This window comes from Malaclemys terrapin, chromosome 14, assembly GCF_027887155.1.
Source record: "Malaclemys terrapin pileata isolate rMalTer1 chromosome 14, rMalTer1.hap1, whole genome shotgun sequence".
In the NCBI taxonomy this organism is placed as follows: Eukaryota; Metazoa; Chordata; order Testudines; family Emydidae; genus Malaclemys; species Malaclemys terrapin.
This window is the reverse complement of record NC_071518.1, coordinates 27438034-27455784: the sequence shown is the minus strand read 5'-3', so window position 1 is coordinate 27455784 and position 17751 is coordinate 27438034. Positions and strand designations below refer to the sequence as shown.

The window sequence follows — 17751 nt, the reverse complement described above, 5'->3', positions numbered from 1 at the left end:
CAATTACTCACACTTCTGAGATCAATACATTTATAATATATTTATGGTGATGTACACTGCAAGAGTAATGCCCCATCTATTAACAGGAATAGAGCTAGAAATAGGTCTTAATATCCTAGTATAATTATTAACTCTTTAATACTAGTGGATTCACTGCATAAATTGATTGATTCATGCTTGACACAGGAAATTGACTTCAGGAGTAGTAAGGGAATTAGTATACACATCTTTAAGGGATGTTGAATGGGATAATTGACCAGTCTGTGTGGAATAACTTTTTTTTTCAGATTGTCAAGAATCTAAAAAGGCTGCCACCTTCAGTGGAAATGAATCTGGTCCAATTGGAATTTGAAACGTCAGTTGTTTTATGTTATATATTTCTATTGGGTCCTATTAAACTACTAGATTTAAATTTTGTTCAGGATGTATTCACTGAACATTTGTACATTGTGAGTTAGAGGAAATATTTTGTCTATTAAATTTTGGAACTCAAACTAAATCAAAGGTCATGATGGTTTCATGTTAGACATCAGTTACTTCTAATGCATACACATCTGATCGTGAATTTGGATGGACTAACTCATCATTTTTAAGGAATACATCAGACTATCTACAGCCTCAGGTGTCTCTTGCTGCATGAATGTTAGTTTTATATTTTGAAAAAGTTCTCTTTGCAATAATAAAAGGGCTAGAGCCTGAAATGCTTGTAGAGGCTAGAGCCCAACGTAATTGTGGCTACATAATGATCTGCCTATACCACTACTTATCCAGCAATATTCCAGAGCCATTTACAAACTTTCAGATTGGGCCCACTTGAAAATTTCAGCACTTGAATGCATGCAAACTTCCTTTTGAATAAGTATACAGCCTTCATGGGCGCAAAGGAGATACAGCTTTCTAAATAGAAGCTGATGTAATTTAAATGATAATTAGCGGAAGATGCTATATTGAGGCTGTATAAATGTAGCCTAGGCTTCTTTCATGACCTTGCTCGGTTTATAAAAACTCTAGTTGGTTAAAAGTGATGATGTTTCTGCTACTTATTGCAGCTATCAGGATTATAGGTTAAGAATGACTAGCCAAGATGCGATTTATAGGGCAAGTGTCAGATAGGCAAAATGGATTACTCTTCTGAGTAAGGTCATTAAACAGTGACATTAACAAATCTCTTGCCAAAAGGTTCCATAAACTTTAAGAGGGCTTGACCACTTTAAGTTTCAAACTCCCAGACTGTGGACTCCGCTAAAATAGTCACCTGGGAAGTACCTGCTAATGAAGCTGGACATCCTTAAATCAGTTGGAATCGCTGAGCTGGTGTGGGAGAGAGACAAGAAAAGTATATACTGTACCAGTTAAATTTTAATGGCTGCCATTCTCCACTGATCCTTAGTCAGCAAAGTAGACTAAGTTGAGGATGAGTGAGACCTGCCAGCCCCCAGCATCACTCTGATTAATTATGTCCCGCTTCTTTTCCCAAGGTAGGTTTGCACTGTCATTGCATATCATGGGCCCACTCCTTCTCACAGCCACCAGATTTTCCCAAGTCCTGCAATAATACATTGTTTATTCCTCTTTACTTTGGGAATACAATTTCCCCTCTCACCTTTTGTCTCATACCTGTCTCAGGTTCCCAGCAGCCCTCAACCATCTTGACAAGGAAATACTTGAAGGGCACCTAATCAGCAATTACACAGTTAGTGGAGATGGGCTGCACATGATCTAAGTGAATTGGTAGATGGTTGAAGTTAAGTGGTTGTGTGAATTTACTTTGGAGTGTTCAAGTGCTCTACTCTGACAGCTCTACCAGAAATGCTGTATGGCTAGACATGCAGTTACTCCATACTCTAAATTAGAGTATTTGCTTAGATACATAGTGCAGTAGGAGATTAGAGGCCTCAGCCCACTCTGGATAAATTAGAGAAACTACTCTCCAGTTCTCAAAAGATCAACCATGAGTTCATGACTACATATTTTCAAGTGAAGATTTCTCTTACATGCACTGAGTTGTTCAAGATGCATTACAGGTTAATGAAATATGGAAGGAAAAAATATGAAGGCTCATGTAGGAATCTGCTTTAGATGTTACATTCCAACAAATAATTACAAAGCAAGCAAAGTTTCAGAAAGGTCTTTATTTTAAAGTAAAAAAAAGTTTGTTCTTTCTGTGCAGTAGATAACTTACTCCATCATTAAAAGTTACAGTATACCATCAGCTTTAAATTAGATAAAATGGCATTTTGTGTTTAAAGACTTTTCAGTTTTTAAATACAATAATTCCTCAATTTTCTAGACTTTTTTTTTTAAAGTCCTAATAGGCAAGTTTCACAGTTCTGGTAAAAGCATTCTATATTGTTAAGGCTCCATTTAAGACTTTAGCCAAAGAAATGACCCTTCTCACACCCAATCTAATCATTTTAAAAAATATTAAGTCACTCCAGGTGTCGTCCCCCCTACCATATTCATGGCCTTACACTCACTTTCCAATGTTTCTGTGGGTGAGTCTTTCATCTAACAAGGTGAATTGAGGATACAAAGTGCTGTTAAATACTCTACAAAATTTCAAAGAGCAGTATGACTTAAGTTGATAATGTCCCTTTCAGATCATACAGCAATACAACCGGCAACAGAAGGACAATCCTACTTCATCTAGTCCAAGAGCTACAAGCTACTGAAAAATACTTTACACCACTTCCGTAATTGAGACCAAGCTACACCCAAGCAGCATGTTATTAGCTTGAATAGCAATACAAAGCAGTTCAGAATGTTGTTAGATAGGGTTTAGTTCCACAATCCTAATTACATCTAAATCTCTAGCACTGTTGTGGACAGTGCCATCATTTCAGAACCGGCTCTATCCATAAGCGAACTTCATGATTCAAAATCTTGAGGCAGTATGGTCTGTCAAACTGAAGTACTGTATCAAAGGCTGCTGAATGAAGCCTTCTATTCAGAAGCATTCAAGCCTCTTATAAAAACAAAATAAATTAACATCTCAAAACACATGCTTGTTAAATGTCTACCATCACAAATACACAATGTAAAAGCAATAGGGAACTGAAAGCTATTTGACAGAAATATACAAAAGGATACTAAATTATACTGACCTTTTTTATTAGCACAAAGTTTAAGTATTAAACTAGTTAATATATTATGAATCTGCTGACAGAAAGGAAACAGCCAACCTCAAACTACAGTTGTCTAATATACTACTTCCTGTAGGAGACTGCAGCAAAAGTAGTTTTGACCCCCCCCCCCCCCACTAAGGCTTTAAAAACTAAGTTTTTACGCCACAGTAGGACATTACTCAGATTTGTTCCTGTCATGGAACATAGGCACTTTCCAAGAAATTACACAGTAATTAGAAAACAGCAGTGGTGCAGGCAACAACGCTTGTTAAAGAGACCATTTGGAGTCATATGCCCTCATACTAAAATTGAAATATTAGCAAATGCTGCTTTGGGTGGTGTAATAAATCATCATCTGAACATAGCACTTTATACTGAACAAAATAACACTTGGATTTATTTTAACCACTTTACTTTCTAGTCACAATATATACAGGGAATGGAGGGGGAAAAATCCTTTCCTGATAAATGTTTATAATTAAACACCGGCTGTTAGTGTCTCAGAAAGAAAGATCTCTTCCTCACAACCCAAGTTTTGTAGGAGTATGTCTTGACATGATTATGTATAGTAGAAAGTTGTTAGTTGAAAATTTAAAGCCATAGCTAAAACTAATTACACTCACCTGAATAAACTTTAAAGGAAAAATGTGAACATTAAACAAATAGAAGTGGACTTACTATAAATAACTAACACCCACCCTGGAATAAACTAAGTGGAGTAGCTCTCAGGAGTATGATTCTATTATGCAGGCCATGATGAAACATTTCCACTATAAAAGTGATTTTTTTCACACATCCTTCTGTAATATTAAATAATAAAATCCTTTAGTTTTATAACCTGTGTTGTCTTTTAAAAGGAGCAAGGCTTTAAACAAACCCAGCCAGCGACATGTGAATCGCATAGGACAATCAGATAAAATTCAGGGTTGTGCTATATATAAAACAGTTACCTAAATTGAGCATACAAAACGTATGCACAGATACAGAGTAATTAGAGGCACAAAATACAAGTTGAATGAACACCATATTGGCTATCCTGTTTTGAAAGTTTGTCCCTTGGCTCATTGCACTAACTCAGATTAAAGAAAAAACATTTTTATTTGACCTATCGTAAAATAGCTATAATAAAGTATATCAGATTGTACCTAGTTCAAAAAAAAATTTTTGCCAAGAATTTCAATAAAGATGTACTCCTTATTCATGTTGGTCCTACTACTAAAATGTTGTGTGCTCCGGTTCTAAAGCCTAAAGCTGAATACTTGTATTTTTCTTAAAAATTAATGTACATCTATATCTTTACTTTCCTTGTGAGATACACACCTCACGAGCGGTAAAATGCTGAAGATCAGCTGTATCCTTACTCTACAGAGAAATAGTGGCCCCAAGTCACATTTGCCTCAAGTTTTTTTGAACCTATGCAATATGGAGCTCAGTTTGATTAGCTATTATTTCCAGAGCTGTCCCAACCCTTTAAAGAATGCTAGTGCAAAATGGTCAAAAGAAAAACATGTTGAGGGCATTAATTCCACAGAGAACATAACAGGAAAAAATATGTATTGAGAACACTGACAAACTTCTGAAGATATCAGACATGTCAAATGTTTAGAAACATGCACAGCTCTGAGAACAGAGGCGTAGGTAATTAGTTTGGAAAGGTTGTCAAAGGGGTAAGTGCCACCTAGGTTCAAGTTTGCCTCAGGTCACAAATTGGAAAAATAAATAAATTTGGTCTTGTATTTGCCTTTATCACAAAAACACTACACATTGGGCCATCCTGATTATCACTACAAAAGTTTTTTTTTCCTCCTGCTGATAATAGCCCACCTTCATTGATTAGTCTCGTTAGAGTTGGTATAGTAATACCATTTTTTCATGTTCTCTGTGTATATATATCTTCCTACTGTATTTTCCATTGCATGCATCCGATGAAGTGGGTCTTAGCCCATGAAAGCTTATGCCCAAATAAATTTGTTAGTCTTTAAGGTGCCACAAGTACTCCTCGTTCTTTTTGCTGATATAGACTAACATTGCTACCACTCTGAAACCGACACAATTTGAGTGGCTGTTTTTTGTCAAGAGAAAGTCCGAGCAGGAGATAGCTGGCAGGTCAGAATTAAGGTGCATTGAAAGATCTGGTAAGGGAAGTTTGCACATCAGCTGCTGGTATCCTGCCTGACTGGCTAATGCAGTTTATACTTCACCTTCATAAGCACCAATCCTGACTAACATGTTAAATGCAAATTTTGTTAATGATGAGAAAAAAGTTGGGATAGCAATTCTGTATACCTCAGAAACAAGTCAGCAGTTTGAGGGACTGGCTGGTCTCATCCAGGCAATGGAAACTAAACAAGAGAACCTCACAAAACACAGTATAAATACATACAGTCAAAGGGCATGATTGCAGTGAATGCAATACTCACATTTCTGTGGTGCTAACATTTACTGTCTCACTACAACATGCACATCCCTAAATGGGCTTTCACTCTCTGGAAATAGTCTGGATTTCTTCAAAGTCAAAAGACTAATTCTGAAGGTCAAAGTGGCTTACTTCCAATACGTACTAAAACAGTTATTTTCATCTCATCTAAGAAATGAAATATGGTTTGTCCCTTGGTATAGGGTAAAGAGAGCAAGATGGGTTATATCCATAATAGAGGTATTTTGAACCAACTTCAGACAAAAATCATTTCCTGTACAACTGCTGATCAAGAAAGGCTTTACATAATGTAAGTTATAGGTATGGGGGAGGCATGAGTTTGTAGAAAAGTCATCAAGGGACAGGGGAACGTGAATTATTGCGCAATTACTCTTTCCAAAAGGAGCTAGAGTATAATCACCATATAATAAACTGTAGTTCGCCTGTGTATTCCCCGCCTCTCCGCATACAGCAGTCTTTTGTCTTGAAAACAGCTTGGCACTAAAGATCATGCATATATGCAGGGTCCAAATGTACTGTCACTTTTTCTTAAGGTCTCTGACAAGTGCCACACTGCTAGCAGATCTAACAAAGAATGAGGCAGTGGAATCATAAGTACAGGATTGGAAGGGATCTCAAGAGGTCATCAAGTCTAATCCCCTGCACTCAAGGCAGGACTAAGTAATAACTAGACCATTCCTGACAGGTGTTTGTCTAACCTGTTCTTAAAAACCTCCAATGACAGAGATTCCACAACCTCCCTAGGCAATTTATTCCAGTGCTTAGCCACCCGACAGTCAGGAAGTTTTTCCTAATATCTGTTTTAACTGGGAAATTAGTTCAATAGTGCATCTGCACGTGCTATTAAGGCCTTTAATCTCCCAGATTGCATGTAGGAAAGGAAATATTAGGAAATGCTGCAAGACAATTCCCAGAAAAATCCTCAAATTATTCCAGAAACAGGCAGTCCAACAATTGCTTCTAGGCACTTTCAGACTTCTTTTAAAGTCACTCTCCTACTTTGAGATGCAGAGGAACCATTAGTACACATACATTTGGAATAATCTCCTTCACATAAGGAGGGAAATTCTAAGACTTCACAGAAGGGAAGTGGTGGCTCAAAATACATTTTGACAAACTTCATTACAGACTCAGTTCAGTCCAATACCTTGGGATTTGGCTGTATCTGTGCACACAAAGTAAGTCCTTAGTTCTCCCTTTCCTTTGACATTAATGAGTCCCCTACATTCACATGAATATCCCAGTTCCTGTAATATTTTGCTTGTCTCTTCAGTAACCTGAGTGAAACAGAAATAGTGAAATTCTTGTAAAACACCATGGAAATTAACTTTGAGGATTAAGCAATAAAAATGCTAAAAGTAGTTTTCTAGAAACATCTGAATGCCCATCTTTGTACCTGGATTTTTCCAAGTTCACCAGTACTCTCCATCCTGCTGGCGACATTGACAGTGTTTCCCCAGATATCATACTGGGGTTTACGAGCACCAATCACACCTGCTATTACAGGCCCATGGTTTATCCCTACAGAAATAAAAGTACATGCCATTAGAGTTAATATAATTTTGCACTTCAGTAACTCCTTCCAGCAGAGGACCACTTTAGTGATTTATAACCAGCAATGAATAAAGCCTCACTGCACCCTTTGGGGATAAGGAAGTGACTTGCCCAGGGTAACGGGAAGTTTGTGGCAGAGCTGAGCATGTCATCCAGATCTCCTATCTCACCGACCTGTGCTTTAAGCAGAAGTCCACCCTTCCTGCACTTCATGTAGAACATTAACAGTCTAACAACAATCCTAGAATTGCCATGTAACGAGCCAACAGCAGCACACTACCCAGCGCTCTCATCACCCCCATATCCAACCAGCAAACACACCATGCTCTCCTTCTCCTCCCCGTTTGCAGCTGCAGCATTATTTTCCCTTTTCCCACACCCAGCACCAGAAACGTCCCTGAATATTGCAGGAATATCAGGATGATGAGACTACAGCCACACTCCAAGGTTAGAGATGGAAGCTTGGCGCATTTAAAAGCTAGACTAGACAATGTTCTCTCTCAGTATTTATATTATGCTTATTACCATAATATCAGTGTTCAGTGTCAAGAATAATTCAGCATTGACCAGTGGCTTGACCATCTAATAATCCTTTTCCAGCTCTAGTTTTTGCAAAGCTTGTAGCATTCACATCCTGTATGAAACTGAACTTACCAACACGTAGGCGGAAATTGTTAAAGGAGTGTCTGTTGATGCCATCCAGTTTACTCATCAAGGCAATTCCATACTCCACCATGATCCCAATTTGAGCATGCTGTCTCTCCTGGTCCTAGGTAATTTATAATGGATATTAATGCCTTAATATGCAAGATCATGTCAAGCTCTCAGTGTAATGAATGGCAACTGTCCATCTCAAAGAACAATGATGTAAACACCAAAGCAGTTCAGTTACTGTGTGTCATGCTACTGCATTGCGAGTGGTCACTGTAATGCTGGTTTCTGATGAAGTCCAGTACTATCAATTAATTATATATCAATTTATCCATGGCAAGCTCCAGATGAAATAACATACCATTACACAATCACAGCTCAGTTCAGATGAACATGCACAATAATTAAAATGAATATTAAAGTAAATTGGGTCTGGCTGGCAAACAGAGAGCCTGCTCTGCTTAGTATTCATAAACCTGGCTCTTTACATCTCCTTCCAGATGTTAGTGCAGATTTAAAATTAAGTGTCCTGTACGTACAGCACCTGTATTCTCACTCCTCACACGAAAACCACCTCCTGGTGATGGGCCTGAACCAAAAGCCTGGTTTTAATCACCTCTTAGCCACAGGGTGTTTGAAATTTAGATCTGATTTTTGCTACCTGAGTTTATTGTTCTACCATGTTCTCTGCATAGATAACAATTATATTAATCAATTTGCCATCAAATCCTGAATCCAAATCAGAGGTGGCTGAGGTTGTTCATTCTTTGGTATCAATAGCCACCTGGTACTCCCACCATTCAAGCTATTCTGTTGTGTATCCAGGAGCATTCAAGCTCCTGGAGTCAAAGATTTTTGAGAATTTAAAGAAAAACGTTGGTTTTGGATTTAATATCTGCTCTTGAGGAACAGAACTACAGATAAATGAAAGTTAGTCAAAATCACAGTTTCCCAGTGCTTTGACTCACAGAATAATGTAGGAACAGTTGTAAACAAGAAAACAGCAAGTTGATTTTAAAGGAAATAAGCTGACACCAGCTTCACTGGTCTGGTATTAAGGAGTGATGAATTCTCTGCTGTATGTAGGGCTGTAATTCCATTACATGCGACATCTTGGTGACAGTTTAAACCACAGTATTTGTTCTTGACACAAGAACCCAAATATTGCAATTATAGCCTTAATTTTGGAACATTTCAGAAATATATTATTTATAATGTGAAAATACAAAATACAGCCCCAGAATATATTTCCTATCCTCCTCTTCCATACCTGAGACACTGACTGCTGATAATTTCCATCTTCCTTTCCATCCCTCTACACTCTGTCACCTACACAGATCCGAACAAGTAGAATTCTAAATGTGTTTATACTTCCAAAGGGTATCATACCTGGTTGTTCTCTTGGCCTGGTGCGACACTAAGGCCTGCTGCTGCCATGTAAGTGCTTCCAATGGTTTTGATTTTTTCAACACCACTAAATTTAGGTTTTAACAACAGCTAATTGGAAGAAAGAAACTGAATTATAATTTGAGACCTTAATGGCTTATATCCCCATGTGTTCTCACCAATGATCTTGTAGTCCCTACCACATACATAAGATTTATCTCTAGATACATTATGTCACTTTATCGCAGAAAACATACATTTTAACAAAGTGTGGAAGATTTCTTTTGTTGCTGTTTCCCTCCACCCACCCCCTTTTTTGGACACACATTATAGAAATGTAGTAAATCCTGCAACCCAGTAATAAAATCTGTGACAGATGGGTATTTGCATCATGAGGAAAAACACTAGGTCTTGTTTATACTGTACTATTAAAGGGTTAGATGGTCTAACCGCATGAGCACATCAGATGGAAATGATTAGAATTTCACTTTTCAAGGCTGTAAGGCTGAACTAAGAATCCTGGTTCATCTTACTAAATTTTTTTCACTTTTCATGGTTCCTACATTGAAACACTGCTCTAGAAAGACATTTTATATTGTAATCATGTAAATCCAAGCTAGGTTTGCCTGAAACTTGAAATACCTCATCAAAATCAGCAATGATTTCATTCAGCAGCCGCAAGCACTCCAGTCCCTCTTTATTGACATCACATTCGGTATAAAACACCTTAAAATCAGGTACTGATGCAAACATGACACAGACACAGTCATAAGACTGATGGTACCAATCCTGTTGGAAAGCAATAGAAATTTCACAGTTACCCTGTAACCCCACAGTGTATAATCAAAATTGCGTTCAGCTTTTAGTACCTTTAAAAAATAACTACGACTAGAAATGAACCAAGCTAAGCCACTGGAATTCAGCAAAATTATCAGGACCACCATATTTTCGTATTTTTATTGAATCAGAATTCTAAGTGCTGAGAATGAAATCCGATCAGATACCTCCAACTGCATTCTACACAGTGACTGCTCGCTCTGCTCCAATAGCCCCCATCCTCCCAGCTCAGTCAATCCAGTGATTCACTATGGAGGTGTTGGCAGAGTGAGGTGCAGGGTCTAAGAAGCGCCGCTATCAGTGCCCTTTTATCATCTGCCATCAGGGTGCTGCCAAGTGGATGCTGTCTGCCCCTCAACTAGCTCCTTATAGGAATTAAGTGAATCAGCTCTGACAAAAGGGGTCTTCGGAGAGGTGAATACTAACGTCACTAAACCAATTATTAGTGCCAAAACCAATGATCATCTCTGATGTGGATTTCCATGCCCCACTCCTGCCATGGCTCTTAATGCCATGGGGGTAGCAGCTCCTTGGGCTTGGGAAGGCCATGGGATTCTCATATCATGGTCTAAGAAGAGGGAGGAACAGAGGAAGCAAGCAGTAGCTTGTAACCCATTCATGGGCGGTGACGTGGCATTCTCACAGGAGTCTGATTTACCATCCTTCCTATCAGTAGAGTAGATTAAATATACCTCATTTAATTTGTCACCGATGAAATGAGCAGCAACATGTGCCGGAAGGACATTTTCCAGCAAGAGCCTGTTTACGTTCTCCATGGTTTCAAATTGTTCATGTTCTTTTTTAAATTTATTCTTCCACAAGCAATCTAGTCGACAGTAATACTCAATCTGAAAACAAGAATTCATACAGCAAAATAAATCCCCATAGCTCTGAGATAAGAGTTTACAGGTTTCAAATCAAGTGAAAAGGGGGACAGTGACAGCCAAGTTTTGTCAGGACACTTCAGACCCAAATGGCCACTGAAATTGTGACTGAAAACCTGCACAAGCATCTGTTTTTGAAAACAGAAGTCACATCTACACAAGTCAACAGCCATTTGTGCATGCGACTGAACTGGCATCAGATGTACACTAGTCCAATTTGCACACAGAATCATAAGACTGGTAGGGACCTTGAGAGATCATCTAGTCCAGTCCCCTGCACTCATGGCAGCACTAAGTATTATCTAGACCAGTGGTTCTCATACTTGGGCTGCCGCTTGTTCAGGGAAAGCCCCTGGCAGGGCGGGCCGGTTTGTTTACCTGCCGCGTCCGCAGGTTCGACCATCGCGGCTCCCACTTGCCGCGGTTCGCCTCTCCAGGCCGATGGGGGCTGCAGAAAGTGGCACGGGCCCAGGGATGTGCTGGCTGCCCTTCCTGCAGCCCCCATTGGCCTGGAGCGGCAAACCGCGGCCAGTGGGGGCCGCAATCGGCCGAACCTGCAGAAGCAGCAGGTAAACAAACCAGCCCGCACTGCCAGGGGCTTTCCCTGCACAAGCGGCAGCCCAAGTATGAGAACCACTGATCTAGACCATCCCTGACAGGTGTTTGTCCAACCTGCTCTTAAAAATCCCCAACGATGGAGATTCCACAACCTCCCTAGGCAATTTATTCCGGTGCTTAACCACCCTGACATTTAGAAAGTTTTTCCCAGTGTCCAACCTAACCCTCCCTTGCTGCAATTTAACCCCATTGCTTCTTGTCCTTGTGACATTACACTCTATAGCCTTTATGGAAATATCCTTATGATATGGATATGACATAACAGATGTATTTTATGCAAGATGGCTCATGTAAGATATCATTGGAAAAGTTATGATTTACAGAATGTGATTATCCAATTTGTATGCACGTATCATTTCTGTATCTAAAGTTAGGAATATGGACTAGGTAACAATTACAACTGGGTGTATATTGGGAAGCCACCAGATGACAAGCCACCAGATTTGATGGGCCATTGGGAAAGGAACAACAAGACTGTGAAGATACTAATCTCTCTTCCTCCTAATAGGCATTCTGGGACGTAACTGTGACACTACTAGGTCAGGTGGTCTTGTCACCTGATACTAAACATTATTTTGGACTTCTTGTAACTTTCCATTAAAAAGGGGGTCAAGTTTGGGAAACAAAGGATTCCCGCCTTATGTAAACCTTATTTAAGGGTGGGGAGCAAGGCAAACGGGACTTCTCTCCATGACCTGTCTGCCCAAGAAGAAAGACTGCAAAAGACACCTGAAGGGAAGGCAAGGGTGGAGTCCAGTCTGGAAAGAAATATAACTAGAACATTAAGCTATGGAAACTTTGCAACCTGCCTAAAATAACATTTAGGGTAAGAAGTTACATTTTGTAACCTGTTCCTTAAGTATACTGAGCTTAGCTTGCATATTTTGTTTTGTTTGCTCAGTCATCTGCTTTGTTCTGTTATCTCTTATATTCACTTAACATTCACCTTTTGTAGTTAATAAAGTTATTTCTTGTTTATAATATAACCCAATTTGTGCAATTCATAATTGGGGGGGGGCGGGGGTGGAAGAGGCTGTGCCTACCTTCCTCCACATTGAGGGAGGAGGCGGATTTCATAATATACCTTTGGGTTTGCATTCCAAGGGAGGTGGAGTGCTGGGGCAAGTCCCTTAAACTGATCTCAGTGTCTGTGTTGTTCTGCAGTTAGGTGTGGCCCTGCCTGTGTGTGTGCTGGAGGCGGCTTAATAGCCTGCCTCAGCAAGACAGGTTAAAGGGGGCCCAGGCTGGCAGAGCAGGCAGACTCAGTGGTATCTCAGCACATCAGGTGGCAGCTTTACAGGGGGCAACCCGTTACAGTCCTATCCTCAGAGGTTAAGAAAAACAATGTTTCTCCCGCCTCCTTGTAACAACCTTTTACATACTTGAAAACTGTTATCATGTCCTCTCTCAGTCTGCTCTGTTCCAGACTGAACAAACCCAATTTGTTCAGTCTTCCCTCATAGGTCATGTTTTCTAGACCTTTAATCATTTTTGTTACTCCTCTCTGGACTCTCTCCAATTTGTTCACATCCTTCCTGAAACGTGGTGCCCAAAACTGGATACAATACTCCAGTTGAGGCCTAATCAGTGCAGAGTAGAGCGGAAGCATTACTTCTCGTGTCTTACAATGCTCCTGCTAATACATCCCAGAATGATGTTCGCTTTTTTTCCCAACAGCATTACACTGTTGACTCATATTTAGCTTGTGGTCCACTATGACCCCCAGATCCCTTTCTGCAGTACTCCTTCCTAAGCAGTCATTTCCCATTTTGTATGTGTGCAACTGATTGTTCCTTCCTAAGGGGAGTACTTTGCATTTGTCCTTATTGAATTTCATCCTAGTTACTTCAGAGCATTTCTCCAGTTTGTCCAGATCATTTTGAATTTTAATCCTATCCTCCAAAGCACTTGCAAACCCCCCGCCTCCCCAGCTTGGTATCGGCTGCAAACTTTATAAGCGTACTCTTTATGCCATTATCTAAATCATTGTAAAGCCATCTGTATTTTTATTTAATCATTATAATTCAATTTAATAATTATACTTTAATTAGTTTAATAAGTATATTTATTTTGAATATTGCACTGTCCCAAACCACCCTGCCAGAAGGGTGGAAGATGATTTATAAATACAATTGAAAGTGATTAGACAGTGTAGATTCTGGGTGCCCAATTTTGTGAGTGCAATATCGGAAGCCACTTTTAAAAGTTTGTGTCTTCAGAGTTAGAATCCAAAATACTATTGAAAAATGTGTAAAAATCTTTCCCTTCTTTCCCAAACACTATAAAAATGATTTTTCGGTGTCTAGGACAAACTACAGGGATAGAAAACAGGTGTCTTATATTTAACTCAACTATCACTGAATGAAAAGGACTGTGGGGTTTTTGTTTTGTTTTTTATCCATACCTCTCTTGAAAATAGGATCAGAGTTACATAAAACAGAGCCAGGTATAAGTTAGTCATCGATATTGGATCTTTCATGAAAAACCTGGAATACAGAAAAGCAACATACAATCGTCATTTTGAATCTTTTGGAATCTCTGGATGTTTATAAACAGAACCCCCTGGCGTTCCGAAGAACTCTAACAGAAACAACACAAGTGACAGTCCCGCAATTTTAACGTAGTCCCTCTGCTTATGGGTCCTGTCTTCATAGCTGTTCGCCTGCATCTTAATGGGGCTTTTCAGTCATACTGAGCTAACACATTTGAAAATCACACCCCTTTTTGCCCAGCAAGACATAACCACAGAGGCTTAAAGTAGGAAACAGTTTCCTTGCTTGTGATGGGCAAAGAGACTAAGCGCTTGTCTACAAGACAACTGGAGCTGAAATAAATAAATCTGCTGTAGTTCACACCTTTAGATATTTCGGTATAAGTCTGAGTGGATGCACTTATTCTGGAAGAAGAGTATTCCATGTCACACTTCCAATCCACTCACTGAAATAACTAAAAGTGGGAATTACAACCGATTTAGTTATTTTGGTTCAGTTCCTGTGTTAGACCAGCCTGAAGTCTCAGCACACTCTCGTTATCTTTTGGCTTGATCCCACAGCTCAGACAACTGCCACGCTATGAAACAACTGTGAGATTGTACCCAGAAGATTTGCAAATGAGCACATCAAGCTTCTCACATGGTACACGCGATTTATTTTATGGCTTCTTTGCCCCGTTCAATTAGACTGGAGGAGTTAAATGTTTGGTTTTTAAAAGTATTTGGAATCAGGAAAGTAATTTCACAGTTAACTGTTGTGCTGATAAAAGTGGTATGATTAGTGTTGCTTTGGCAAACACATGTTCTCCACAAATACTCATTCCTCATCAGCTCTGGACAAATATTGGATATACCATGAATATAAATGTCCTACCATTTTCTAAAGATTTAATGTACAATGTAGACAAAGTGCCCTAGACTTTGCCATGCCATTCTTCCCCTATGGAAAGTGGAGTACAAAATACCACACATCTTAGGGTTATTACATTGTGAAGTTTATTTTAAAAGACTATTTTAAAATGTGTGAAATGAGCAGCTAAAGTAAGCTCGCTTAAGAACCAGCTAAAGCACATCTATTGACCGAATTACTCAATATTATGGAGAATACTGGAATTTTATGGAGGAGAACAGCCTCCTTCATAGTTTATAGGTTGAGGCCAGCTTCACATTATAGGCTCAGTTTTCAAATTCCCCTCACTAAAATCCCCAAAATGAAACCAGTCTCCCTGAAATTTCACATCCCAAATCTCAACCCATGAATGGTACCATTTTTATGGGAAGTCTGGAAAAATATTTTTTTTTTCCTAAGATTATGATATATAAAAAAATGTCCTAATGGTTTCTGGCTCAAAGTGTTGCAGTACTTCAAAATTCCAATGAAAGTGAAGGACTCTACCAATCCTTTTCATGGAGAATTATTGTCCATTACTGGGGACTTCATAGCATACCTTAGAGTGGTATTGGTGGTGTTGTTGTAGCCTGCACTCAAGTTCTTTGAGGGATTAAAGATGAAGATGTATACAGTAAAAGCGATGGACAGAAGGAGAACTTTGAGTTCGAAGCTCATCCGAAGGAATACAGAGCAAGCAATAAACCCTAATATGCAGCAATAAGTATAATACTGTAACAGAAGAAGTTAATGAGATGCTGAATAATTCACACTCTTAGGACAAAGTATATTTTACTGCTTGTAAGGCTAGGAATTTCATGGCTATCATAATTTAGATCAAGTAAAGAATTAAAGCAGTTGTCAGATATAATCTGTTTTTTGGAAAATCTACTAACAGACAAAACTTAGGCTTTCATCAATTTATCCTTGGATTTATCCAACATAAAACATCATTATATAAAAAACAATTAAGCAACACCTTGTACAAATGAAAGTGAAGAGCTTTTGACAAGAGGCTTTTTTTTCTATAACTTATTAGTTTTAAAAATGGATTTCTATTAATGTTTTGAAGATCGAGACTAATTTAGAGAGACAACATAGTCTAGTGCAGGGGTAGGCAACCTGCGGCATGCAAGCTGATTTTCAGTGGCACTCACACTGCCCGGGTCCTGGCCACCGGTCCGGGGGGCTCTGCATTTTAATTTAATTTAAGTGAAGCTTCTTAAACATTTTTAAAACCTTATTTACTTTACATACAACAATAGTTTAGTTATATATTATAGACTTAGAGAAAGAGACCGTCTAAAAACGTTAAAATGTATTACTGGCACGCGAAACCTTAAATCAGAGTGACTAAATGAAGACTCAGCACACCACTTCTGAAAGGTTGCTGACCCCTGGTCTAGTGACTTAAGCAGAAGGCTGGGACCCAGGAACTTCAGGATACAACTACACTATAAAAAATACACCACACAGCAGTGACTTTCAGAGCCTGGGTCAACTGACTGTCTTGTGCTTTGGAGCTAAAAGTACCATTGTAGACATTGCCATTCGGGCAGGAGCCTGGGTCCGAAACTGAGCAAGGCGTTGGGCCTCAGAGCACAGGCTCCAGCCTGAGCAGGTACCTCTCCACTGCTATTTCTAGCCCCATAGCAGGAGCCTCACAAACCCGAGTCAGCTGACCCAGGTTCTGAGACTCATTGCGGTGGGGGTTTTTTACTCTGATTTTTGACCATGACTCCCTTTGCAATCTTGAGCAAGTCACAGCCTCTTTGTGTCTCAGTTTCCTCATCTGTGAAATAAAGATACTACCACTACTTATTTACCTACTAGTGGGGAAGGGGGGGGGGGATTCATTAATGTGGTAAAGAATTTTGATGACTTGATCCAAAACCCAGTGAAGTCAATGGAAGAACTCCCATTCACTTCAGTGGGCTTTAGATCAGACTTTAGGCAAATCCTAAGTATTGTTTCAAAATATTTACCAGTTTTACAATCACATTCTTTGTTTCTTTTGAGTATAAAAGAGAAAAATATATACAAGGCACTGAACAAATTACTAAGCTCTTTGTACCATAATAGTGATAACAGATATAGGGCAGATCAATAGAGCTAGCACAATTTACACCAACTGAGGATCTGCTCAATAGCACGTGATATACTGTATTGGGCCAAACTTGTCCTCTTAAAAGACCTTGGGCCTGATTTTCATAGATTCAAAGGCCAGAAGGGACCATTGTGATCATCTTTTCTGACCTTCTGTATACCACAGACCACCGAACTAACTCAAAATAATTCCTAAAGCAGATCCTTTAGATCAACATCCAATCCTGATTTAAAAACGGTCAGTGATGGAGAATCCACCACAATGCTTGATAAATTGTTACAATGGATAATTACCCTCACTGACAAAAATGTACACCTTATTTTCAGTCTGGATTTGTCCAGCTTCAATTTCCAGCCATTGGATTGTGTTACACCTCTCTCTCCTGGATTGAAGACCATTATTACATTATTTGTTCCCCGGGTAGATACTTACAGACTGTAATCAAATCACCATTCTTTTTGTTAAGCTAAATAGATTGAGCTCTTTGAGAACACAGTATTCCAACAGCAGTGTCAAATACAGAGGTAAAATAATCTTTCTACTCCTCCTTGAGATTCCCCTGTTTACCCATCCCAGGATCACATTTTCAAAGGTGCTGAGCACTCAAAGTGTCCATCAGGACTTTAAGAGTGAAATTCACTATAGGTAGGTCAACAATGCAGCAGGGAAGGTACTTCTCAGTGCAGGAAAACAGACCCATGCTAGCTCTGCTTGAGCCAGCATGCTAAGAGTAGCAGCGTAGCTGGGGGTAACATGGGTGGCAGCTTGAGCT

General features: G+C 39.3%; 2 protein-coding genes across 3 annotated transcripts in view; one reads left to right on the top strand and one right to left on the bottom strand.

Annotated features, from left to right (window-relative positions):
• BRD7 (bromodomain containing 7) overlaps nt 1–5111 on the top strand; it is a 38776-nt gene extending 33665 nt beyond the window's left edge. Inside the window, exons 17-18 of one of the 2 annotated variants that reach the window (XM_054048821.1) lie at nt 288–355; nt 2601–5111. In XM_054048821.1, coding sequence (XP_053904796.1) covers nt 288–352 — 65 coding nt within the window. In that variant the 3' untranslated portion in view covers nt 353–355; nt 2601–5111. Of the gene's footprint in view, nt 1–287 lie in introns of both variants that reach the window. The other variant, XM_054048820.1, reaches the window with a different exon arrangement.
• The window catches only part of ADCY7 (adenylate cyclase 7), a 121914-nt gene continuing 106275 nt past the window's right edge, over nt 2113–17751 (bottom strand). The window contains exons 20-27 of the mRNA XM_054048816.1: nt 15432–15604; nt 13897–13978; nt 10683–10838; nt 9796–9942; nt 9157–9264; nt 7771–7885; nt 6959–7083; nt 2113–6839 (exon numbers count right to left, since the gene is read on the bottom strand). Coding sequence (XP_053904791.1) covers nt 6693–6839; nt 6959–7083; nt 7771–7885; nt 9157–9264; nt 9796–9942; nt 10683–10838; nt 13897–13978; nt 15432–15604 — 1053 coding nt within the window. The 3' untranslated portion in view covers nt 2113–6692. The remainder of the gene's footprint in view (nt 6840–6958; nt 7084–7770; nt 7886–9156; nt 9265–9795; nt 9943–10682; nt 10839–13896; nt 13979–15431; nt 15605–17751) is intronic.